This window comes from Myotis nattereri, assembly GCF_964212035.1.
Source record: "Myotis nattereri genome assembly, chromosome: 9".
Lineage (NCBI taxonomy): Eukaryota > Metazoa > Chordata > Mammalia > Chiroptera > Vespertilionidae > Myotis > Myotis nattereri.
This window is the reverse complement of record NC_138084.1, coordinates 46,765,586-46,790,853: the sequence shown is the minus strand read 5'-3', so window position 1 is coordinate 46,790,853 and position 25,268 is coordinate 46,765,586. Positions and strand designations below refer to the sequence as shown.

Sequence of the window (25,268 nt, the reverse complement as noted above, 5' to 3'; positions counted from 1 at the left end):
ATTTTGCCATGTGTATCTCTCCTTTTTTTTTTTTTTGAACTATTTGAGACTTGCAGACATGTTGTTACTTGACCTGTAAATTCTTTAGTGTTTTTCCCCAAGAACAACGACATTCTCCTGTATAACCACAATACAGTTATCACATTCAGGAAGTACAAGTCCTTCGAAATTCTTAACTGTTTAAAAAAATTTATTTCAACTTTTTATTAACAAATTTTTGACCTTTTTTGTAAATATATTTTTTATTGATTTCAGAGAGGAAGGGAGAGGGAGAAAGAGATAGAAACATCAATGATGAGAGAGAATCATTGACCGGCTGCCTCCTGCATGCCCCTACTGGGGATCGAGCTTGCAACCCGGGCATGTGTCCTTGACCAGAATCAAACCCGGGACCTTTCAGTCCGCAGGTCGACGTTCTATCCACTGAACTAAACCAGCTAGGGCATTTGCTTTTCTTTAAGAAAATAGTTTTGTTCTCTGGCCAGTGTGACTCAGTTGAATGTCATCCCATGCACCAAAAGGTTGCAGGTTCAAGTCCTGGTCAGAGTACATGCCTGGCCAAGTAGGGAGTGTGCAGGAGGCAGCCTATTGATGTTTCTATCTCTCCCTTCCTCTCTAAAATCAATAAAAACATTTTAAAAAAATTACTATTAGAAGAAAATATATTTTGTAAAAAAAATATATATATACTCACAAAGAATGTAAGTTAAATATCTATGGTTTAAAGAATTATAATTAAACTAACGTGTATCTACTGTCCAGGCTAAGAATACAACATCACCAGTACCTTGGATACCTCTGTTCACCCCTCTTTACTCATTGTTCGTCTCTTTTCCCATTTTGTTCTTTCCTGCATGGCATTTCCAAGTCTTGATAGAATCAAGCTCTCAACAAACTGGGAATGATTCCTAGAGGAAGTGACAAATGAGTATTAGCAGTTATCTAGGGGAATGAGATGGGGAAAGGGGGAAATGTTCTAATTAGAAGAAGCAGGATGCTGAGAAGTAAGGGTGAGAAACTATTGTGCCAGGATCTATCTATCTGTATATATATGTGTATTTTATATCTATATACTAGAGGCCCGATGCATGAAATTCGTGCAAGGGGCTTGGTCCTCACAGCCCTGGCTTCATCTAGAAGGTTGTCCAGCTGTCCAGCCTAATTAGTATATTACATTTTTATTGTCCTATATTAGAGGCCCGGTGCACAAAAATTTGTGCACTCGGGGGGTGGAGGAGGTCCCTCAGCCCGGCCTGTGCCCTCTCAGTCTGGGACCCCTCAGGGGATGACCATCTGTGGGCTGAGGCCTGCTGCCCAGGGGATCGGGCCTAAGCTAGCAATCAGGCATCCCTCTGGCAGCCTGGCAGCCATCAGGGAATGTCCACTTGCCAGCGGGGAGCAGACCTAAGCTTCAGTCGGACATCCTTAGCGCTGCTGAGGAGTCAAGAGAGGCTCCTGCCGCCACTGCTGTACTGGCAGCCATCAGCCTGACTTGTGGCTGAGCAGAGCTCCTCCATGAGGGAGCTCACTGACCACCAGAGGGCAGGTCCTGCATTGAGCATCTACCCCCTGGTGGTCAGTGTGTGTCATAGTGACCAGTCATTCCCAGTCATTCTGCTGTTAGGGTCAGTTTGCATATTACCCTTTTACTATATAGGATAGAGGCCTGGTGCACAGGTGGGGGCCGGCTGGTTTGCCCTGAATGCTGTCCCGGATCAGGGTGAGGGTCCCGCTTGGGTGCCTGGCCAGCCTGGGTGAGGGGCTGATGGCTGTTTTCAGGCTGCTCGCACCCCCTTCATGGTGGGGGTCCCCACTGGGGTGCCTGGCCAGTCTGGATGAGGGGCTGAGGGCTGTTTTCAGGCAGGCCAAGCCTGCAACTGAAGCTCCCAGTCTCCTTTTTTCTTTTTTATTCTGGGATTTATTTACCTTCTGTAATTGAAACTTTGTTGCCATCACTGGTGCTCTAAGCTCTGAGGCCCTGGGTGGCTGAAAGCAGGTATTTGGGGTTTGTTTAGCTTCTATAATTGCAACATTGTTGCTTAGACTGGAGCTCAGAGCCCAGCCACGGCAGGCAGGGAACCTTGGCTTCCTCCATCACTGGAGCAAGCAAGCCTCATGTTCACTTCAGCTGCATGACTGCCGGCCGCCATCTTTGTTGGCAGTTAATTTGCATATCCTGCTGATTAGCCAGTGGGAAGCGTAGTGGAGGTATGGTTAATTACCATATTTGCCTGTTATTATATAGGATAATAAAAGTGTAATATGCTGAGTGTCCAGTCATCCATTCAACCAATCAAAGTGTAATATGCTAATGATATGCTAAGGCTGCTCAACCACTCACTATGATGTACACTGACCACCAAGGGAAACAGTCAACCGGTAGGCCAGTCATTATGACATGCACTGACCACCAGGGGTAGATGCTCCGACCAGTAGGTTAGCTTGCTGTTGGGGTCTGGCCGATTGGGACTGAGTAAGATGGACCAGACACGCCCTGGAGCCCTCCTGCAGTCCCTCCCCGGCTGGCCAATCTCTCATGTCCCTCCCTGGCCCTGATCGTGCACCAGTGAGGTCCCTTGGCCTGGCCTGCTCCCTCTCTCAATCCTTAGGGGATGTTGGAGAGCCAGTTTTAGCCCGATCCCACAGGCTAGGCTGAGGGTCCTCACTGGTGCATGAATTCATGCAGTGGACCTCTAGTTATAGATATAAAAAGCTGGGTGACCAACCTGCTGGTACATATGATACCCATTGGCAATTTAGAAGTAAGCATCGACTCGTGCATGCGCGATACATATAAAGCTCTCATTGGTGCCAGTTGCACGCGTGTTTCAATTTTATACTATATTATATATACTATTTTGGCATGTAATTTTTTATAGTAATGTAATTACTGCATGAATTTTTCTTCTAATTTCCATTCTATGTGCACAAATCCGTGCACTGGGTCACTAGTATTGTTTTAACAAAGTATATATTTAAAATCACAATATAATATATTTTAACACATTGTATGCAGGAAACGTATTTATACGTTTTACATTGACTGGTAGTAGAGCGCGGGATACGTTTTTTATAGACTAGCGGTAGAATGCGGGTAACGTATAAATACGTAAACTAAAGTTATCGTAATTTTACTGAATGTTGCCATTTGCGCAAAAAATTAGCAAAAATGGCCCGTGCCACCTGTTAGCGTGCGATAAAAACTACCCGCAAACAATGTGTTAAAAAGCATTTACACACACACACACATATGAATACATACAGTACACACAATTGAGCAGTTCTTAATTTGAGGAATGAGGGAGAAAGAGTGGGAAAATAATAAAGCATGTTCATGAGCTTGGCTTATAGCCCAAAGGGTTTGGGTGAACTGCTTTAGGAGGCAAAGAGGGTAGGGTCTGATTTGGTTTTAGGTAAATATAGTTTCTCATATATATTGAGAGATTTAGAATTCTCAGGTTTATTTTCAAAGCTTAGTTTTCATAGGAAGTTGACATTTTAGCCAAATAAGAAAGGGAATAGAGCAGTGGTTCTCAACCTGTGCGTCGTGACTCCTTTGGCGGTCGAACGACCTTTTCACAGGGGTCACCTAAGACCATCCTGCATATCAGATATTTACATTATGATTCATAATAGTAGCAAAATTACAGCTGTGAAGTAGCAACGAAAATAATTTTATGGTTGGGTCACAACATGAGGAACTGTACTTAAAGGGCCAGAAGGTTGAGAACCACTGGAATAGAGGCTTGAATTATTCAAAGTAGATAATTTGAAACAGGTAAAAGAAAATAGGTAATTAAATTAAAAAGGTAATTTTGCCCTGGCTGGGTAGCTCAGTTTGTTGGTGTCATCCCATATACCGAAAGTTTGCAGATTCATTTCTCAGTCAGGGCACATACTTAGGTTGTGGGTTTGATCCCCGATTAGGGCCCCTCCCCTTCTCAAATTAATAAGCATATTCTTGGGCGAGAATTTAAAAGAATTAAAAGGTAATTTAAACTTAGAAGTAATGTGTTTTATGTCTTAATCCAAAATTAGTGTAAAACCAAATAAAACAACTCAAATTCAAGACCTTTCTTACCTTCCTGTCCTGTTCTTCACCCCATGCCAGGAATAAAGGACACTGATCATATTGTGCAAAAGCACTGTAAATTAGCAAAACATTCTTCTGCATGTTTATTGGCTTTCTAATTCTTGTTTTTTTCTTTTGTGACTCATGCTTTCTTTAGGACTGGGTATAGTTAATTTGATTTCTTGGTTTTGGAGGCATTTCTTTTAAGAATACATAAAAAGATGACAAAATCAGAACTTAATGACAGAGTAAATGATGCTTTTAAGTGGAACTTGCTTCTGCTCTGTAGAGTATATGATTTACATCCATATATAAGATTATAAGAGCTCTGCGAGTGATGTTCCGCTGAGGCAGCATTTGTGTCCTGCCAGCAGTAGGGAACTACAGAGCAATTTTGATGTGCTTTTTAAAGTCAAGGCCATAATTTGGTAGGCACTGAGTCTATGTTTATAGTATTTCAGTTTTTCCATCTCCATATTGAGTAAGTTTTATGGCTCTGGATATTTGAAGTTTTGGATGCCCACATTCGGAATGCTCCTTTTAAAGTGTTTGCTTAAAATAATAATACTTTTAGTAAGGGACTGGCTATACTTCTGTGACATATAACCACTATTTCATTTCCACAGTAAGACAAAAGCAGTGGCCAGAAAAGGCACATGTAGCACACACAATCTAATTGCAATAATAAAATCCATTTCCTTAGGACTAATGGGATGAGTCATTCTGAAAAATCATTTCTAGAGCTTTTACCACTTTAAGCTCCTTAAGATTGATTACTTTAAGCCTCCCACATTTTCTTTTTTAAATAAGCATGTTCAATGAAAATCTTTCCAAATGATAGTATGTACTTTTTTTTTGTTTTTGCTTTTCTAAGTGTACAATTTATTACATTTTAGTGTACTTTCAGAGTTGTACAATTTTTATCACGATCTAATTCTGCCTTAAGTTTTGATAAGTAAGGGTCATCATGTGTTATACACTTATACTGTTAGACATTGATTTCCTTTAGAGGCACTGAAATGTATTTAACCTCTCCTTACATTGAATATGAATGAGCTGACTGCTGCACTGTCATTGTTCCTGCCCAAGGGAGTCCTAGCTTCTCTTATTGTATCTGTTCTTTGCTTGGTTACAAATTAGAAAACCAGACTTGTTAAAATTGTATAGAAAGTAGAATGATACAGGGGTTATATTGTCTTAACTTCTTGTTAAAATAACTTTATTGAGATACTGTAATTCACGTAACTTTCAATTCATCATTGTACATTTAAAGTATACAATTCAGTGTGGTTTTTTTAAATCTTTATTGTTCAGATTATTACAGTTGTTCCTCTTTTTCCCCCCATAGCTCCCTTCCACCAGTTCCCACCCCACCCTGTGCCCTTACCTCCCCCCACTGTCCTCATCCATAGGTGTATGATTTTTGTCCAGTCTCTTCCCGAACCCCCCACACCCCCTTACCCCCGAGAATTGTCAGTCCACTCCCTTTCTATGTCCCTGATTCTATTCTATTCACCATTTTATTCTGTTCATCAGATTTTTTATTCACTTGATTTTTAGATTCACTTGTTGGTAGATATGTATTTGTTGTCACTTTGTTGTTCATAATTTTTATCTTTACCTTTTTCTTCTTCCTCTTCTTAAAGAATACCCTTCAGCATTTCATATAATACTGATTTGGCCCTGAACTCCTTTAACTTGTTCTTATCTGTGAAGCTCTTTATCTGATCTTCAATTCTAAATGATAGCTTTGCTGGGTAGAGTAATCTTGGTTGTAAGTTCTTGCTATTCATCACTTTGAATATTTCTTGCCACTCACTTCTGGCCTGCATAGTTTCTCCGCACTTCCTCCCAGTCTCAGTGCGCTTTTCTCTTTCCTTCTAGTTGTATAACTTCCACTCAGCCAGCCTTCCTGTGGTTCTGGATGATATCCGTTTTGTCTTTTAGTTGTAGTTTTGATGTGGTTGTGCGAGGCAGCAATTTCAGGTGTTTACCTATGCCACCATCTTGGTTCCTCCCAATTCAGTGGTTTTTAATCAATATACAGAGTTCACAATCAATTTTAGAATATTTTCATTTCCCCCTAAAGAAATCAACACCCATTAGCAGCCACTGTATTTCCCTCTAGTCCTTTGTAACCACTATATTGAATTAACTTTTTTCTTTTTTTAGATATTTTTATTGATTTCAGAGAGGAAGGGAGAGGGAGAGAGAGAAACATCAATGATGAGAGAGAATCATTGATTCGCTGCCTCCTACATGCCCCCTATTGGGGCTTAAGCCCGCAAACTGGGCATGTGCCCTTCACTGGAATTGAACCCAGGACCCTTCAGTCTGCGGGCCAATACTCTTTCTACTGAGCCAAACCAGCTAGGGCTATATTTCCTTTCTATACCAATAAAATATTTTCATTTGACTACTTTTGAGCTTAAAACTATTACCTTGCTTATCTGTGGCTTTCTCTTAAAGCTGCAAAGTAAATGAAAGTCTTAATAAAGTCTGTTTTTCAGTGTGATAATTATTTTATAACTTGTGGTATGATTATAGCCATTTCATGTGTATATCATTTAATGTAGGATTAGTGGAGAAATTAGTAATTCCCAAGTATTTATTTCATACTTACATGCTGAGCACTGTTCTAGTGGTTTTGAAGACCATTAAATAAAGAATATGACAGTTTCTCTGGTAGCTCACATTCGGGTGAGGGTATGTACCAGATTCATTATCATAAAGTTAAATGCTAAATGGTATATTACTGGGCATAAGTGCAACTTAGAAAAAGAAGAAATCATTATAAACTCAAGTAATTGGAGTGAAGACTCAAGGAAGAGCTGGGACCTCACCAGATGAAGATGATTTGCAAAAGCAAAGAAGGTGGCTGAAGACCTTCCAAATAAGAGCAAGCATAAGGGCATAGAAACACATATGTGAATTAAGAAAAATTGCATTTCAAATTTACCTGAAATATTAGCTGGAGAAAAAGAGACAATAACAGAATTGGTTTTAAATTCAATTCCTGCTACTGAATTTTCTTATTTTAGGAATATTTCTAAATAGTAAGCTTGATACTGTTATGCATAAAAATGTCTAAGCTGAACCTTTATAAATTTCAGGAGGTTAAATTAGGATTTAATTGCTTGAAATAATCTACTTAAAACATGTTTTTCAGCCGCCTGTCTTGGTTAGATGGCTCTGGATTGGGATTCTCACTGGAATATCCCACCATTAGTTTGCATGCAGTGTCCAGGGACCTAAATGCCTATCCACGAGAGCATTTATATGTTATGGTGAATGCCAAATTTGAAGGTATGTGTGGTAATTTAATCTTATATTTTTAATTTTTATTTATTGATTTGGGGAGGGTGGCGAGAGAGAAATTGATTTGTTGTTCTACTTATTTATGCATTCAGCCAAGGGCTAAGGTAATCTTGAGCTGCCTTTGGTAAAATATTACATATTTAAAAGCAATCTTTGATTATAATCAATGTAATGTTCAAGCCATTGGCCGATTTTGGATAATAGTTTCTTAAGCAAAATTTCAGCACAGCAAAATAAGTTGGACATTGCCTTTTTTCTATATGCTTGCATTTAGAATTGTTCAGTTATTATGGATTTATAGTTCTAATTTTTCCTCTTGGCTTTAACTGTTTATTTTCTTTCTCTCTGTAAAGGCATTTATATTTGGCACCCTTACAAGCTTGGATCAGTATATTTTGTGCTTCCAAGAGTTTATGATAGAACCTGATTTGTTTTGTTTTATTATCATTGGGGATAATGTTGCCCTCCCCCTACACTTAGCAGTGACATTTTGATTATCATGACTGGAGTGGGGAGTAGTGCTACTGGCATCTAGAAGTTAGAAATCAGGGATGCTGCTAAACATGCTACAGTGCAAAAGACAGCCTTCCACATCAAAGAACTATTCAGTTCAAATGTCAGTAGTGTCAGGATTGAGAAACCATGTTATACAAGATTCCCATATTTTGCTGTTGAAGATAACTACCAGGATTCATAAAATTCTAGTAAGGTTGAAAAAGATGGAGTAAGAAAGATTAAAAAATCAATTCTTTAGGCTGTAAACTATGGGTTGTAAGAATTCTGAACAACCTCTGAAGAGGTAGCTCAGTTGGCTAGTGTGTCGTCCCGATATGCCAAGGTTGCAGGTTTGATCTCTGGTCAGGTCACATACAGGAAGCAGCCAATGAAGGCATGAGTAAGTGGAATAACGAATCACCGTGTTTCTCTCTCTCTACCACTTCCTCTCTCTCAAAAAAACAACAACTCGTCAATTAAAAAAAGTGGAATTCTCAATGAGAAACAAGTTAGGCTCAAGATAAAAAGTAAGATGTTGGTACACTATATTGTGTTAGTTTAATATGTTCATTTTTTGTGTGTAGAACTACAGAACTTCGGGATTGAAGGTCATTTGTTACACCTTTAGTAAACTTGCTTTTAAGTAATGGGCTGCTTTTCTTTGAAATAGTGTATAAAAGGCAATCCCATAAGTTTGCCTATTGAACTCTATTGCTCCTTCATTTGGGGGGTTTAATATAATTTCAGATATAAGATGACCATTTATATTCAGTATGACACCAATTATTTAGTAATATTTAGGGCTTTTGGCATGTTCGGCCTCATTAAGTGGTAATGACTGATTCAGCTATTTGAAAATATTTTTGTTATAAGATTTCAGTGCCATTGGAAAGGGTCCAAAGATAGATAAAAATCTAGTTGAGTTTGAAAGAGAGGGTAAGGAAAAGTAAAAGCCTTTGACCTTGGGTTGTAGTAAGACTTCCACATGAGGTATTGGACACAAAGTTTACTTTCCATCTAAGTAAATGTAACTGTGATTTCATAACCAAGATTACTAGGTATCATGTTTAGTTTAAAGGCATTCATTCATTCATAGAAATGGGAAACCTTAGCGGTACCTTTGTCAGTCAATTCCAAATGCTGATTTGAAATGCCCATAAATAATGTAGAGGACTGCAGTTGGTGAACGGCAAAAAATAAGGTTGAAGAGGTAGGGTTCAAATAAACCTAGCTTGAATAAAACTAGATAAAGAGAAAAGCACACTGAATAAGAAGACTCATTAACTTGGTAGGCAAAACATTTTCATCTCTGCACCCCAATTTCCTTTTTTATTTTTTAATTCATTTGTTTACTTTTAAAAATATATACATATTTTATTAATTTTTTTTTTTTTTACAGAGAAGAAGGAAGAGGGATACAGAGTTAGAAACATCGATGAGAGAGAAACATTTATCAACTGCCCCCTGCACACCTCTTACTGGGGATGTGCCCACAACCAAGGTATATGCCCTTGACTGGAATTGAACCTGGGACCTTTCAGTCCACAGGCCGACGCTCTATCCAGAGCCAAACCAGTTAGGGCTAATTTGTTTACTTTTTAATCTTCACCTGAAGATATTTTTCCATTGATTTCTAGAGAGAGTGGAAGAGAGAAGGAAAGACAGAGAGAAATATCAGTGTGAGAGAAACACATCGATAGGTTGCCTCCTACACGAGCCCGGACCAGGGCCTGGGCCAGGGAAGAGCCTGTAACCTAGGTATGTGCCCCTGACCGTAATCGAACCCAGGACCCTTCAATCTGCAGGCCAACTGCTCTATCCTCTGAGCCAAACCGGTGAGGGCTCTGCACCCCACTTTCATCCAGAAAAATCAGGAGATTATAGTACTCATTAGATCTTAAACCTGGTTGCACATTAGAAACCTGGGGCTCTTGTTAAAAAATGCAAATGTTGGGAGTCCCAAACTAGGAGGTAAGGATTCAGTAGGCTTGGGTAGGCTTTTTTTTTTTTTTTTTAAGGTCCTTTAAAATATATGTATATTATTGATTTCAGAGAAGGAGAGAGAGAGAGACATCATTGATGAGCGAGAATCATTGATAGGTGCCCGCCTGCACTCCCTCCACTGGAGATCAACCTGGGCATATGCTCTTGACCTGAATCAAACCCAGGACTCTTCAGTCCACAGGCCAATGCTCTATCTACTGAGCCAAAACGTCTAGTGCTGGGGTAGGCAATGAAAGTATTTGCTCTATAATTATTTTCTTTTAAAATATCTTTTTATTGATTTTAGAGAGGGAGAGAGAGAAACATCAATGATGAGAGAGAATCATTGATTGGCTGCTTCCTGCACCTCCCACATGGGAGTTCAAGCAGGCAACTTGGGCATGTGCCCTGACCAGGAATCAAACTGTGACCTCCTGGTTCATAGGTCAACGTTCAACCACAGCTATGTCGGCTGGGCTATAATTATTTTCTTGAAATTGATGGAGTTAGGACTTTTCTATCTTACTTGGATTACATTTATTTCATTGATTCTCCAGTTCTTTTTTTCTGGAATTCCACTCTTCTCATAAGTTACACATGCTTGGATCCTATTTCCCCAAATTTTGTTCCTTTCATCCTGATTCTCTAAGCTCCAGACTTCTTTTCTCTTTGGCTTACCTCCATATCCTCTTTATTTTTTAAAAATTGTTAATTAAAATTTGGTGTTTTTATTGATTGATTTTAGAGAGAGAAAGGAAAGGAGAAACATCGGTTTGTTTTCCACTTATTTATGCATTCATTGGTTGATTCTTGTATGTGCCCTGACTGGGGATAGAACCCACATCCTGGGACAGTACTCTAACCAACTGAGCTACAGACCAGAGCCTCCATAGGCCTTTCTAAGATAGACCATCAGATTATTGTTAAGGACATTAGATGATTTTTAAAATAACTAAAAATTCATTGCCATTGTTGAAAATTTAGAAATATTCAAAAAGACTGCAAGTATGGCAGCCACTACTGTGATGATGAATGTTGGTCATGGTCATTATTTGTAAAAATACTTCATTACATTTCTATTTATTGCCCTAAGGCAGATTCCTAAGGATACAGGGTTGCCAAAAGTAGGTTTACAGTTGAGTATGCAAAACACAGATTTTATTCTTGTATTACTATTTATTAGTTATTATATTATCTGTATTACGACGAAACCTACTTTTGCCCATCCCTGTATAAAAGAAACTTAATAGTATGTTTGTCTAGAGAGAGAACTAGGGTTGTACCATCTAGATAGACTTTCAATTATCTTATTACCAGCATGTATTGTTTTTACAAGTTAAAAAATGATGTTAATTCAGTTATAGAATAATAATTACAGTGTGATACCATTTTTCCCCCTCACCCGAGGATATGCTTTTTATTTATTTTAGAGAGAGGAAGGGAGAGAGAGAAAGAGAGAGAGAAACATTGATGTGAGAGGGAAACATCGATCGGCCGCCTCCTGCACACGGCGCCCTGACCGGGAATTGAATCCACAACCCGGGTATGTGCCCCAACCAGGAATGGAACCCATCACTCTTCGGTGTACTGGACGACGCTCTAACCGACCAAGCCACGCCAGCCAGGGCTCATTTTGTTAAAATGCATTGAAATGTTTGGTGGTACTATAGTATTTAACTTTTTATAATTATTTAAAGTTCTCTAATATTTTGTATTGTTTAAGTTGTTTCTGGAGGATATGTATATTATATTTAACAATATATAACAGAAACAGGACAGAAAAAGTTCTATTTAATTGCTTATTTAAAACAGTAGTGGCCATTTAAATACTTTTCCCTTTTTGCTTATCCTTTTTCATTCTACAGTAAGCTTGTATGACTTATAAAAATAAAAGTTAAAAATTTAGTAGATATCTCCCTATAATTGATTCCTGTAAGTAGAATTGTTACATTAAAGGTAATAAACATTTTTAAAGCTCTTAACATATAGTCATATTGCTTTCCAGAAAGCTTATATCAATATATACTTTGAATTGTAGTATATAAGAATACCTTTTCACCATCTGCATGGAGAATCTTAATTGGTTTTAAACATGTTTTATGTTTTGGGAGTCTATTTAAGTATTTTGTTGACTCTTTTCCCCTTAAGAAGTAATTAAAACACTGAAAAGTTGACAGAGTAATAAAAATTTTTCATTATTTAATATCCAGCATTAATTATAACATTTTTCATAGTTATTCTAGTGTTTCAAATAAATAAAAGTACATGAATACTGTTGAAATCCCTTTTGTGTCCTTTCCCATTTCATTCTTTACTCTCTGTCTCTGGAATTAAATGTTATTCTAAAGATGGTATGTGTCCTTCCTGTCTATGCTTTTAGATTTTTACTGAATATATACCTCTAAGCAGTATAATGATTTGGTTTTATGTTTAAAGTTTTAATGTAAGTAGCATTATGTATATTCTGCAACTACCTTTTTCACTGTTTTATTATTTTTTTTTATATATTTTATTGATTTTTTTTTTTTTACAGAGAGGAAGGGAGAGGCATAGGGAGCTAGAAACATCGATGAGAGAGAAACATCGATCAGCTGCCTTCTGCACACCCCCTACTGGGGATGTGCCCGCAACCAAGGTACATGCCCTTGACCGGAACCGAACCTGGGACCCTTGAGTCTGCAGGCCAATGCTCTATCCCCTGAGCCAAACTGGTCAGGGCTATATTTTATTTTTTATTTTATTTTATTTTCTCAAGGATATGCTTTTTATTGATTTTAGAGAGTGGAAGGGAGCAAGTGAGAGAGAGAAACATCAATTAGTTGCCTCCCGTATGTGCTCCAACTGGGAATCGAACCCACCACCTTTTGGTGTACAGGACAATGCTCCAAGCAACTGAGCCACACCAGCCAGGTCTTTTTAAATGATTTTTTAAATTTTACTTTTCAGTTACAGTTTACATTCAGCATTATTTTGTATTAGTTTTAGGTGTACAGTATAGTTGTTGGATGATTATCTTTTAAAATATATTTTGATACATATACATTTGTTCATTTTATTAATTTATTTTTTATTGATTTCAGAGAGGAATAAAGAAGAAGAGAGAGATAGAGACATCCGTGATGAGAGAGAGTCATTAATCAGCTGCCTCCTGCATGGCCCACACTGGGGATATTGAGCCCAAGTGCCCTGACCAGGAATCGAACCTTGACCTCCTAGTTCATAGGTCAATGCTCAACCATTGAGCTACATCGTCCGGGCAACATATAGTACTTTAATAAACATATATTTGTGTACAAACTCCTTGTGCACACAATATGTGTTTAGACCAGGAATTGCTGGGTAATAGCATTTCCAGAGTGGTTGTAGCAATTTCCACTTCTACCAGCAGCATATGTATGTTCTGTTTGTATTTTTTCTTGCATACAGACTTCGTTAATTTATTTGTTGGGTCAGTTAACTTTTATGGGCTTCGATTCTCATTTGTAGGTTGTTCTTGATGACATTGGAAAACTGTACTTATTAGAGGCCTGACTGTGTTTCCTCACCCCTGCCATCACCCCGAGGGGACTTGGAATCCCTAGGGCTTAGTGAAGTACAGGGTGACTAGACCAGAGAGACTATCCCAGAGTGTTTTTTAGTTCTAAAATAACTGTGTTCTTGTAATTTGAAGTAAAAATTGAAATTGTAGTATTTAGGTAGATCAATAAGCATCCTTTAAGAAATTCTTTTAGGCTTTTTTCCAAAACAAGCAACATCATTAAAAAGTTATTTTTATCCCCTTTATAGAAGAATCAAAAGAATCTGTTACTGATGAAGAAGAGGAAGACAGTGATGATGATGTTGAACCTATTGCTGAATTTAGATTTGTGCCTAGTGATAAATCAGCTTGTGAGTGTTCTATAGAATTGATTCTTTTCTCCTTACATACCAGGTATTCCCCGTTGACACACACACTTTTAGTTTTACCCTCATTACCTCCGTCTGCTTTTTCTTCATTTTAGCATCTATAATATCATTGAGATCCAGATATCTATACATTCATTATAATAAAGATAGTGAATTAACTTTATAATATAAGAAGCAAATGTACAATTACACAGAATGGGACTAAAAAGATAGTGAATGTATAGCAGCCACCATAGTCTTTTGTGTGCTTTGCGAATGGAGGGATCTGGTTATTTGTATAAACTGTGAAACATAATTTATGATTGAATCTCACCAGATGGAGGGCAGAGGAGTCATGGCAGTTCCAAAGTGGGAGATGTCAGGATAAGCCCTTTTAACGGTGAGGGGCTTCACTCTGATACTAGCAGTCTGACCAGGATTCTCTGACTCTTTTCCTCAGAAAGTCCAACCAGGCATGAAGAGATCTCAATAATATCTTGAAATGAACTCTTACTATTTTGTGACATAACTGCCATGAATCACTTTTCAAGATTGATTCACCTTGAATTTGGCAGGTTTTGTGAATATTGTGACCCTAGCATACCTCTTGTTTACCCATTAAATTTATTTGCACTGTTGGTTATTTAATTTTAATTGCACATTGGCCAAGAAGAAATATTAATTATAATTTAATTTTCTTGTTCAGTGGAGGCAATGTTCACTGCAATGTGTGAATGCCAGGCTTTGCATCCAGATCCTGAGGATGAAGATTCAGATGATTATGATGGAGAAGAATATGATGTGGAAGCACATGGTTAGTGAAATAAGTTTTTTTAAAGTGTGTGTGTGTGTGTGTGTGTGTGTCTTTCATTTTAAGCATTTATTTGTAGTAAGGGGTAGGATTTTAGATTTTTTAAAAATGTATTTTTATTGATTTCAGAGAGGAAGGGAGAGGGAGAGAGATAGAAACATCAATGATGAGAGAGAACCATTGATCAGTTGCCTCCTGCACACCCCACACAGGATTGAGCCCCTACCATTAATCAAACTGTGACCTTCTAGTTGATGCTCAACCACTGAGCCATGTTGGCCAGGCCATAAATCTTTATATCTCTGATAAATACCAGTATATTATGATTCTATTATAATGAAAGTGAATGCCATAATTCATGTCTAAGCCAAAATGGAAAAATTTATGGGCTTTCCAAGCTAGATGGGAAAAATAGAGATTATTAGGGTGAAAAGAATGGATAGAGATCAGTAGAAGGAAAGAAAATGGTAGCTAGGAAAGTGGGTAGTCAGGAGAGTCTTTTTAAGTTGATGTAGCTGCTATCAGGGAACAAAACTTCTTTCTTTATCACTTAAAACCTGTATCATCTACAGTTTTATTTAACACATCCCTTTAGACAACTCACTGCCAAAGTTACTTCTTGTTCCCAGAACAGACCTTATTTATTTAAAGGTATTTTCCCTTCCTCAGACCAGAATGCAGTCAGTAGCTTGGTAAAGAGAGCCTTGTGACTCGAGATGCCTGCTATTCTCTTTTCCCCGTGGTCTTGACCTGTGTACCAGTCTGGCTATGCAAAACCCTTTCCTCCATGAATGTTTACTTCTTGGCCTGAGACAAGCTAATTTCTGGCATTTTCTTTCTTTTTTTTTGCCTTTTCAGGTTTTTATTTTTATACATTTTTTTTTTTGTATTAAAAAGAAAAGCATAATTACCACAAATTACAAAGGACTAAAACAGACTAGAATAATAAATCACTTCAGCCTGGAAAGCAGATACTCTGAATAATATTAATGTTATAATACAAGCTCATTCAAGTATTTTACATTGTTTGTCCTTTTAAGTGATATCCTAGCACATGGTAAAGATAATGTACTATGAGCATAAGGTGGAACCTTCTCTGCAAAGCCAGGTGACATGTTTTCCTCTCCAGTGAGAAATGGGCTGCAAGTTCCTATCTTCTCTGCCGCTGCCGTCAACATGGCTGAAGGAGAGGGTGGGGCTGGGGCAAGTCCAAGGACCCTCCACACAGGAGTTACTATGGGGTCCCACTCAGGAGGGCGGCATTTTCTTTTATATAGAGGCCCGGTGCACGAAATTCATGCACGTGTGTGTGTGTGTGTGTGTGTGTGTGTGTGTGTCCCTCAGCCCAGCCTGCACCCTCTCCAATCTGGGATCCCTCACAATCCAGGACTGCTGGCTTGCCTGCCTACCTGATTGCCCCTAACCACTTCTGCCTGTCAGCCTGATCATCCCCTAACCACTCCCTGCCAGCCTGATCGATGCCTAACTGCTCCCCTGCCAGCCCAATTGCCCCTAACTGCCCTCCCCTGGAGGCCTGATCACCCACAACTGCCTTCCCCTGCCGGCCATCTTGTGTCCACATGGGGGTGGCCATCTTGTGTTTGGAGTGATAGTCAATTTGCATATTACTCTTTTATTAGATAGGATATCTAAACACATCCTCATCTTAGCTAAGATTTTTTTGGATGCTTCTTTCTTTCTTTTTTTTTTTAATATATTTTATTGATTTTTTACAGAGAGGAAGGGAGAGAGATAAAGAGTTAGAAACATCGATGAGAGAGAAACATCGATCAGCTGCCTCCTGCACATCTCCCACTGGGGATATGCCCGCAACCCAGGTACATGCCCCTGACCGGAATCGAACCTGGGACCTCTCAGTCCGCAGGCCGACGCTCCATCCATTGAGCCAAACCGGTTTCGGCGATGCTTCTTTCTTAAAAATACTTTTTGCATTTTCCAGAATTTCTTTTTTTTTTTTTTTTTTTTTAAGTAGCATCTATTTGAATAAGGAAAAAACCTTCAGTGCCAATTAATGGCAAATTAATTTGCACTCATCTATATATTTTCTACCTTTGAATAACATAAGACCATCTGGCCTCAGGAACACCCTCTTTTCCTTCTAGTTCTTGGACATTTGATTCTTTGGGAATTGCTGTTCATGACTCCTATCTCTTGTAATCCCTTCTCATTCTAGATGGGCATTTTCTTGATCTCTCTTTTCCAACAGATGGCCTATATGTATGTGTTAAATGAATGTTGGAAAGTATTTTCCGGGAAGCCTTTTTTCACTGTGCCTTGTCTTCAGTAAATGCATTATTGAGTATTTATTCTTTTCCTCATTGTGTTATAATAGCTAAAAAGTCTTTTATTTGTTTAGAACAAGGGCAGGGGGACATCCCTACATTTTACACCTATGAAGAAGGATTATCCCACTTAACAGCCGAAGGCCAGGCCACATTGGAGAGATTAGAAGGAATGCTTTCTCAGTCTGTGAGCAGCCAGTATAACATGGCTGGCGTCCGGACAGAAGATTCAATAAGAGATTATGAAGGTAAGTATCCTTCTTTCTCATCAGTGTGAACAGTTAGATATTCACTTAGGCAACAAGGTCAGCTATGGAGAGACATATATATGTTCTTTTTTTCTTTTAAATATGTTTTTTTTAATTTTTTTTTCATTTTTTATTGATTTCAGAGAGGAAGGGAGAAAGAGAGAGAGAATCATCAATGATGAGAATCATTGATTGGCTGCCTCCTGCACACCCACAACCCGGGCATGTGTCCTTGGCCAGAATCGAACCTTGGACTCTTTAGTCCGCAGGCCAATGCTCTATCCACTGAGCCAAACCAGCCAGGGCTTAAATATGTTTTTATTGATTTTTTTTTTTAGAGGAAGGGAGAGGGATAGAGAAATAGAAACATCCCTAATGGGGATCAAGCCTGCAACCTGGGCATATGCCCTGACTGGGAATTGAACTGGTGACCTCTTGGTTCATGGGTCAATTCTCAACCACTGAGCTACACAGTCAGGCCATATATAGGTTCTTTTGGAAACTAAGAGAAATCTCAGAATTAACTTTATAGTGTAGGAAGCAAATGTAGAATTACATAGAATGGGAATACTTGTGTAAATTTTTTAAAACTTTCTTTCCTAGCTACAATTTTTCAAATTGAAAATATTGGGGGGGTGGGGGGGGAGCCGGGGGGCACAGGTAAAGGAGAAATGAAAAATCAAGTACAATTCTAATCGAAAACATCTATAAATTTTCTGTTGCATATCTTTCCAGTCTTTGTGTTTGTTTCCTTATGTGTATATGTGTGTATGCATGCATTGATGCTGCCATCTTTATTTTTAAAATGAATTCCTACATGATGATGTGCAAAACTAGTATAGTCAATTGATTTAAAGGCCAAGGCAGCATTTAAGAAACTTGGGTTCTCTTTCTGTGACCAATATCTGGGCCTTAAACAAGTGGCTTTAAAATGTTTATGTTTTAGCTGTCTCATATTTATAAGCTTCTTTGTAAATATTTTTTCTATTATACAGTTCCCTTTCCTAAGTATCCTAATTAAATTAGATTCTTGAAATATTTTGATTCAGCCTTTACCATTTATTCCCTTATCCAATCCAATACTGAGTTCCATGGATTTTTCTTTTAAATGACTTTTAGATCTCCTTGTTATTACTACTGTTATCTTCCAAACTTAAGCCCTTTTCTTCTCATGCTGGATTTACATAGTACATATTTTGCCCCCACCATCCCTTCCTCCAGCTCACTGTGCCATATTAATCTGAGAACACTCTGTTACCCCTATATAAAGATATCTCCTCTAGTGTTTGCCTGATGCTCACCATATAAAGTTCAAACTTGTTATTCTGAGGAGAAAACCCTGTTTTTGCCTTAAATATTTCTAGTCTTGTTCCTACTACCCTCGATAAAACATTTAGATGGTGTTCTTACGTGCCAGCCCCTGATTTAAGCACATGACAAATATTTACTCAGATAGTCCTTCCAAGAACCCTTTATGGCAGACGTGTTATGATCTCCATTTTACGCATGAAGAAACTCAGACACAAAAAGGTCACAAAGCGTGCTTCATGCCAAATCCTATATAATAAAAAGCTAATATGCTAATTAGACTGGACAGTGGGACACCTTCCGGAACGACCTTCCTTAATGACCTGTAGGTGGGGGGTGGGGCCTTGCGGTTGCGAGGCAGCTGGGGCTACCCCCATCGATCGCCCTGCTGAGGGTGGCGGCAGCTGGGGCTTGGGGCTGCGAGGGCTGAGCCCCTTGCACGAATTTTGTGCATCGGGCCTCTAGTAGCTAATAAGTGGTGAGAGGATTAAATGAGCTAATCTGCAAAAATAATATACCAAGCACTGTTATAAGCACTTCTTGTATCTTGCATGTGTTTAATATCCTATCTAACAAAGAGGGAATATGCTAATTGACCCTCACATTGTCGCAAAAGATGGCGCCCACAGCCAATAAGGAGGGAATATGCTAATCGACTGCCACACCCTTAAAGATGGCGGTGCCCACAGCCAGTAAGGAGGGACTATACTAATTGAATGGCCTGACCTCAAAGATGCTGGTATCCACAGCCAGTAAGGAGGGAATATGCTAATTGACTGCCATGCCCTCAAAGATGGCAGTGCCCACAGCCACAGATGGTGGTGCCCAGTCCCCTCAGCCCCACAGGGGCGGCAGGTGGCCGCTCCATGCGCCTGCCTCCGGAGTCCCCCAGTCCCCTCACACCCCAGATGCCCATGGCCGGCCTGAGGCGCAGGTAACCAGGGCTGGCCGAGGCTTGCGCTGCCAGCAGTGGCAGCAGCAGAGGTGTGATGGGGGTGTCGCCTTCCCCTGATTGCCAGGTGGCCTCCCACCCCTGAGGGCTCCTGGACTGTGAGAGGGGGCAGGCCGGGCTGAGGGGACCCCCTCCCCTCCAGTGCATGAATTTTCATGCGCCAGGCCTCTAGTATGTTAATATTTTGCATTGCTACAGAATTTTAATGCTTTTAATTTTTGGTGACATAGAATATTAAAGTGTTACTATCTTTTTCTTTTATTGCAGTGGTTCTCAACCTTCCTAATGCTGCGACCCCTTAATACAATTCCTCATGTTGTGGTGACCCTCCAGCCATAAAATTATTTTAGTTGCTACTTCATAACTGTAATTTTGCTACTGTTATGAATCGTAATGTAAATATCTGATATGCAGGATGTATTTTCAGGGGTCGCAACCCACAGGTTGAGAACCGTTGTTTTATTGGTACATTTAAGTTTCTTTCATAATGCTGTGATCAACATCTCTGTACACATAGCACATTGACCTAGGGATCTTGAAGTTCTGGGATATTTTAGTTTAGAAAATTTAGGCTGTGTTATTCCTTGTGTCTCCTCTCCATTTTAAGCATTGGCCAATAAATCTCTAATATAGGCTTTAGGGTGAGATGGCTCAGATGATTTCTAGTGCCCTACCAAACTCTTAGTTGAAAGAATGCAAGATGTTACCTTTTTATTATAGTGATTGGAGAGTGCTCCTGACCATAGAAAAGCCTTTCATCATTGAAGGTTTTGTTTTTTTTTTTAATTGTAAAATCCCTTATTTAATGCTTTGTAACAAGTTGATTTTAAGATATCAAACACATTGCTAAAGTGAGATTTTTTTGGAACTTTTATTTCTAAGTCTTATTAGCATATTGAGAATTACCGTTACTTGTATATAAAACTTTAGCCTATACCCGTGTTTGGCAAACCACGGCTCGCAAGCCACATACGGCTCTTTGGCCCCTTAAGTGTGGCTCTTCCACAAAATATCACGTGCGGGCACGCACGTACTGTGCGATTGAAACTTTGTGGCTCATGTGCAGAAGTCGGTATTTTGTGGAAGAGCCACACTCGGGGCCAAAGAGCCACATGTGGCTCACGAGCCACGGTTTGCCGAGCCGCAGTTTGCCGACCACTGGATACCATTCTCCATCTTCTAAACTCCTGAAGTTTATCATTCTTTTTTGACATTTATTTATTTAGTCAATTTGACCTTTTCTTATTTTAGAAAAATATATTTGTAAAAATTTAAAATAAAAATTGTATATATTTAAGGTATATAATATGTTTTGATATACATACATAGTGAAACGATTACTATATCAAATTAAATCCCATCTCCATGCATAGTTATCTTTTGGTGTCTATGTTTGTAGTGGGAACACCTGAGATCTGTTTTAGTAATTTCAGTCTTTTTGCTGTTTAAGCATATGTACTATCTACCAGTGACATTTCCAAGCTTTGTGTGCTTATGTTAAATGTTTTTGTTTTGTTTTTTAGCTACTGTGCCAGGTATAGAGAATATGGCAGTGCCCAAGAGAGATGAAGTTATTATCTTCGTATCAATTTTAGAGGAGAGAAAAATAAAATTATTGGGCAGTTACAGTTTATTGTGGTATAGCGTTGAAATACAGGGGAAGCTTGAATAGCTGTGGAATCAGAGGCTGGACCCTTCATCCAGCCTGGATAGTCAGGGAGAAAATCACACTTCATGGAATAAGTTACATCTAAACCATGATCTGGAAGATGAATAAAAATGACCCTGGTGAAGAGGGATGGCATACAGGTTGGGGAGAGAGGCAGGTAAAAGGGTCATCCATGTGCTAACTGAGAACTGAAAGTAGTTCATTATGTCTGCGACTCTGAGAGTGAAGGGTAGTTACAGCAACAGATAAATAAGGAACTTGAAGCTCTGTTAAAGAGTTTCAACCTTATGCTTAGGTCTGTGGGAAGCCATGGAAAATTTTTAGTTTGATTAGTGTTTCTCTGGCTATGCTATGGAAAATTAGTTGCAGAGGGAAATACTGGAGGAAAGAAGAGAAACCCTGTTAAGTAACTTAAGTCTTTAGTTAGATGAGAGGTAGTGGCTCAAATTAGGTAGTAGCACGGAATGTCAAAAAAACTTAACAGATTTGGGAGATATTCAAAAGATAGAATCAACAGAAGTTAGAGCTGTGGTGGGAGTTTCTGAATTGGGCATGTAAGAGGTATCCTTTAGCAAGACAGGAAAGAAGCATTTTCTGTGTGGAAAGATGATGAGTTAATTTAGATACATGTTACATTTTTGTGCCCTGCTGGTGTCCAGATGGTGCAGTGCCAGGGGGCAGCAGGCAGAAGCCATATTGTGGGCTGGAGAGTTGGGTAAATGGAAGCTGAGTTGAAGTGGAGACAGTAAGTGTGGACAGCTCTTCCCAGAGGGCTTTTCTTTACTTGTCCTAACCTCCTCTCCCTTTAAAAAAATGAGATGAGATAAATAGGAAAAGCGAGAACCTTGCTTTACTTTGTCTTGTCTATTGAATTATGTCAAAGCTCTGTGAGGATAGGACTTTATACTTTAAAAAAAAAAAGTTGTACAGAAATTTCTAGCACAGTTCTGTGAAGAGTGAACAATTATAACTGTGTTTGGAAATTCCTACGTTATGTTAGTGTTGAGACTGAGAATTTACAAAGTAAATGTTAAGTGTTTAGACTCATTTTACTTTAGCCTAAATCCACAGGTGGCTTTTTTTTTTCTTTCTCAATGTGTTTCTTTATACTTGAATTTTCAAAATAGCAACTCTTACCAACAGAGGGCACTAGCTTCCTTCTGGTCAAAGTAGAAGCTGAATCTTTTCCTGATTAAAGTGCTCTGTAGACTTTGTTCAGCGGTCGATTTCTTTTTCTTCAGATGGGATGGAGGTAGACACTACACCCACGGTTGCTGGACAGTTTGAGGATGCAGATGTTGATCACTGAAAATGATTTTATGTTGCTTTGGGGTAAGTAGTTTATTTTTCCCTTGTCACTGAACATGAAAATCCTGCCTAATAATTAATTTTTATTTTCATAATTCAGGAGGATTGTATAAAATGAGCAGTTTGGAAAAAAGTAATCCATTCCTGACATTATTGAAAATTAGGTGTGTGGTGTTTTCTCTAAGAAATCAAGGTCTGCAAGCATGGTGATGTTCAGGTTGATAAACATTTACCGAGCGTTTAACACATGCCAAGCACTGAGAGTATATGGAAGATTAAGATACACCCATCTTCAGTGAACTGAGGAGAATGACATTAGCCCTTTATTCAGAAATAGAGCGCTCCCTGGCTGGCTCAGGTGGGAGCTGCAAAGCCTGAGATCATGTCCTGGTCTGCTCTTGAGTCACCTTTCCCCATTTGTGACTTGAAATCCTAATATTTTCATCAGAAAATACAAGCAGAGATTTGCTGCAACTCACTGCTATTCAAATCAGGGAGGAAGTAGGAGCAATTTCAAACTTAGTTAAGCTTCTACTCATAATCTTGTGTTGGCTTCTCTACTTCTGAAAATAATGGCAGGCCAAGGTCCTGGGCACCTGACTGTTCAAGGTTGATTTGCCAAACCATAACAAGTCCACATACAGTTGTCCAAAAGTTACCATTTCCAAATTGTTTCATACCTGCTTTTCCTGACTAGTACAAGAGCTCACTGCCCATTTTCTCCCCTCTGATCTTCTCATGAGCTTTGTCTGTATCTTGTTCCTCTCCCCCCCGCACCCCCAAGAATATAGTGCTTTACCATTTATAAATCTTTCACACACATTCCACTTGACCTTCACAACAACCCTGTGAGGTAGGCAGCACAGATATTATTCTCAAGTAACAGATGTGGAAAGTGAATTTCAGAGCAGTTAATTGATGTACCCAAGGTTCTACAGTTAGTAAATAATTTGTATTAATATCAGTCTTTGGCCTAAAAATTCAGCACCCAACCTCCCCTCATACTTGCCCTACCTACTTCACAGGGATAATGAAGATAAAATGAATTCAAGGCTAGAAGAATATTTTGAGAGAAAAAAGCACTATATAATTATACCAGCAAACTATAATTTTCCTCTATATATGGCTTATTCTCCTTCTCATCCCCTGTCACGCACAGGGAAGGGTAGCGGTCATACGCCAATTACCATGTTTCTCTTTTATTAGATAGGATGTGTTTATAACAGTTAAAGTGTGATAGGTGAATTTAACATATATATATATATATATATATATAAAAGTTCTATAGCATCTGTTCAGAAAAGATTATATACTATATAAACTATACGAGTCTTACAAAACATTTTTCAATGTCTTTTCAACTGAGAAGAATCCTATTCAGCACGCTTCTCCTGAGGTGGTTCATACTGAGCAAGCTTTGCTTTCAGTTTTTTATTTTCTTCTACAATAGCTTCATATTTCTCTTTCATTTCTGCCAATTCTAGACGAAGCAGCTCTATTTCTGGATTTTCTGGGGTAGCAGCTCCTAAGTGATGCTTTAAAAAATCCAAAGCACCATTAGGTTTCTCTGGTTCTTCATATAAGGCTACCAATACCTTGGTCAGCGTGTCCAGCACTCCTGACTTCTCCAAGTACCTCTGGAATTGCTCATGCTTCGAGTCGGTGGCTTTGTAAGGGGCCATAGTGACAGCGGCAGCAGCGTAGCTGGCGCCGGAGACCGTGGCTGGCGGGCTCTGAGCAGCCTTGTTCCTTTTTTTTTTTTTTTTTTTTTTTGCTACATGTTACTCTGAGAAATCAGTCGTCCTTTGCCAGCTTAAACATCGCAACTGAATGTTAGATAATAACTAACCCTCTGTACGCCATAAGCGTCTGAAGACGCAAACTTTGCATATCAACTCTGGTCGACCAATTTTAAAATCAGGCTTGTTAGTGACATCTCTGGGTTTGTAAAGAAAATTCTGATAACTTAATTTCGTATGTATTCCAGTGCATATGGAAGAAATTCCAATATCGACATATAGGGCCGCACTCAGACGCACGAGAGATAAACACTGCGACACTTGAGATTTTTTTTGTTCATTGTGACACTTGAGATTTGTTTGTGTTATTGTAAATTTCACACCTAAAATGGTAAACATGGTGCGCATTCTTCATTATTTTTTTACAGATTTTGTCTTTGGAGCATCAACAAAATTTATTGTTTTTGAGGCTTTATGTGTTGACTGTTTATTTTTATTTCGTACTCGCTTTTGTTGATATTTCCGTAGAATTGAAAATTGTCATGATTTTATTATTGAATTTATCGTTGTAATATATTATATTGTGCAAATAAAATTCAATCCTCATAAATGGCATCAGATGAAGAAATAATCGAACCAAGCAACTCATAAGAAGATGACATCCTTTATTCAACTCCAGAGTCAGATGATTTTTTTTAAATTCAAAATATCGTGTGTGGGGATGTTTCCGTTTTGGACACGTGGCAGTTAATAGGTTAAAGGTTATGTAACTAGTTCATATCGTACAGAGCCAAGACTAATAATCCTAGTCCTTCCTTATAAGCTCTAAGATTTTCACATTAAGTTACTATCCCTTTTCTCTATAGTATCCTGCCTCTGGTCTGATAGCATTTTCTTGAATACTAGCTTTCTTCCAGTCTTTAAAATGCTACTTAAGTCCAGGTCTTTATTTTATTAAAACAGATAGTAATAGCATGGCAAGATTTATATATTTTGACTTGACTTTTCTATTGTCAGGCATCTAATTAGGTTGTGAGATCCATTATCCAAGTTCCATTTACCTTCTAAATTATTGCCATTATGAATATAACATTGCTTTTTAAAAAAAATATATTTTATTGATTTCAGAGAGGAAGGGAGAGGGAGAGAGATAGAAACATCAATGGTGAGAGAGAAT

General features: G+C 38.7%; 2 protein-coding genes across 3 annotated transcripts in view; one reads left to right on the top strand and one right to left on the bottom strand.

Annotated features, from left to right (window-relative positions):
- The window catches only part of CLNS1A (chloride nucleotide-sensitive channel 1A), a 29,728-nt gene that overhangs the window by 2,492 nt on the left and 1,968 nt on the right, over positions 1–25,268 (top strand). Inside the window, exons 2-7 of one of the 2 annotated variants that reach the window (XM_081100080.1) lie at positions 7,242–7,378; positions 9,285–9,386; positions 13,655–13,756; positions 14,460–14,567; positions 16,942–17,115; positions 22,286–22,376. In XM_081100080.1, the coding sequence (XP_080956206.1) occupies positions 7,242–7,378; positions 9,285–9,386; positions 13,655–13,756; positions 14,460–14,567; positions 16,942–17,115; positions 22,286–22,353 (691 nt within the window). In that variant the 3' untranslated portion in view covers positions 22,354–22,376. The remainder of the gene's footprint in view (positions 1–7,241; positions 7,379–9,284; positions 9,387–13,654; positions 13,757–14,459; positions 14,568–16,941; positions 17,116–22,285; positions 22,377–25,268) is intronic. The other variant, XM_081100081.1, reaches the window with a different exon arrangement.
- On the bottom strand, positions 23,726–24,088 carry LOC308525285 (c-Myc-binding protein-like; the record flags this gene model as incomplete). Its single annotated transcript, XM_081100083.1, has 1 exon — positions 23,726–24,088. Exon 1 carries the CDS (start codon positions 24,032–24,034, stop codon positions 23,726–23,728), a length of 309 nt encoding a protein of 102 aa, XP_080956209.1. The 5' UTR covers positions 24,035–24,088.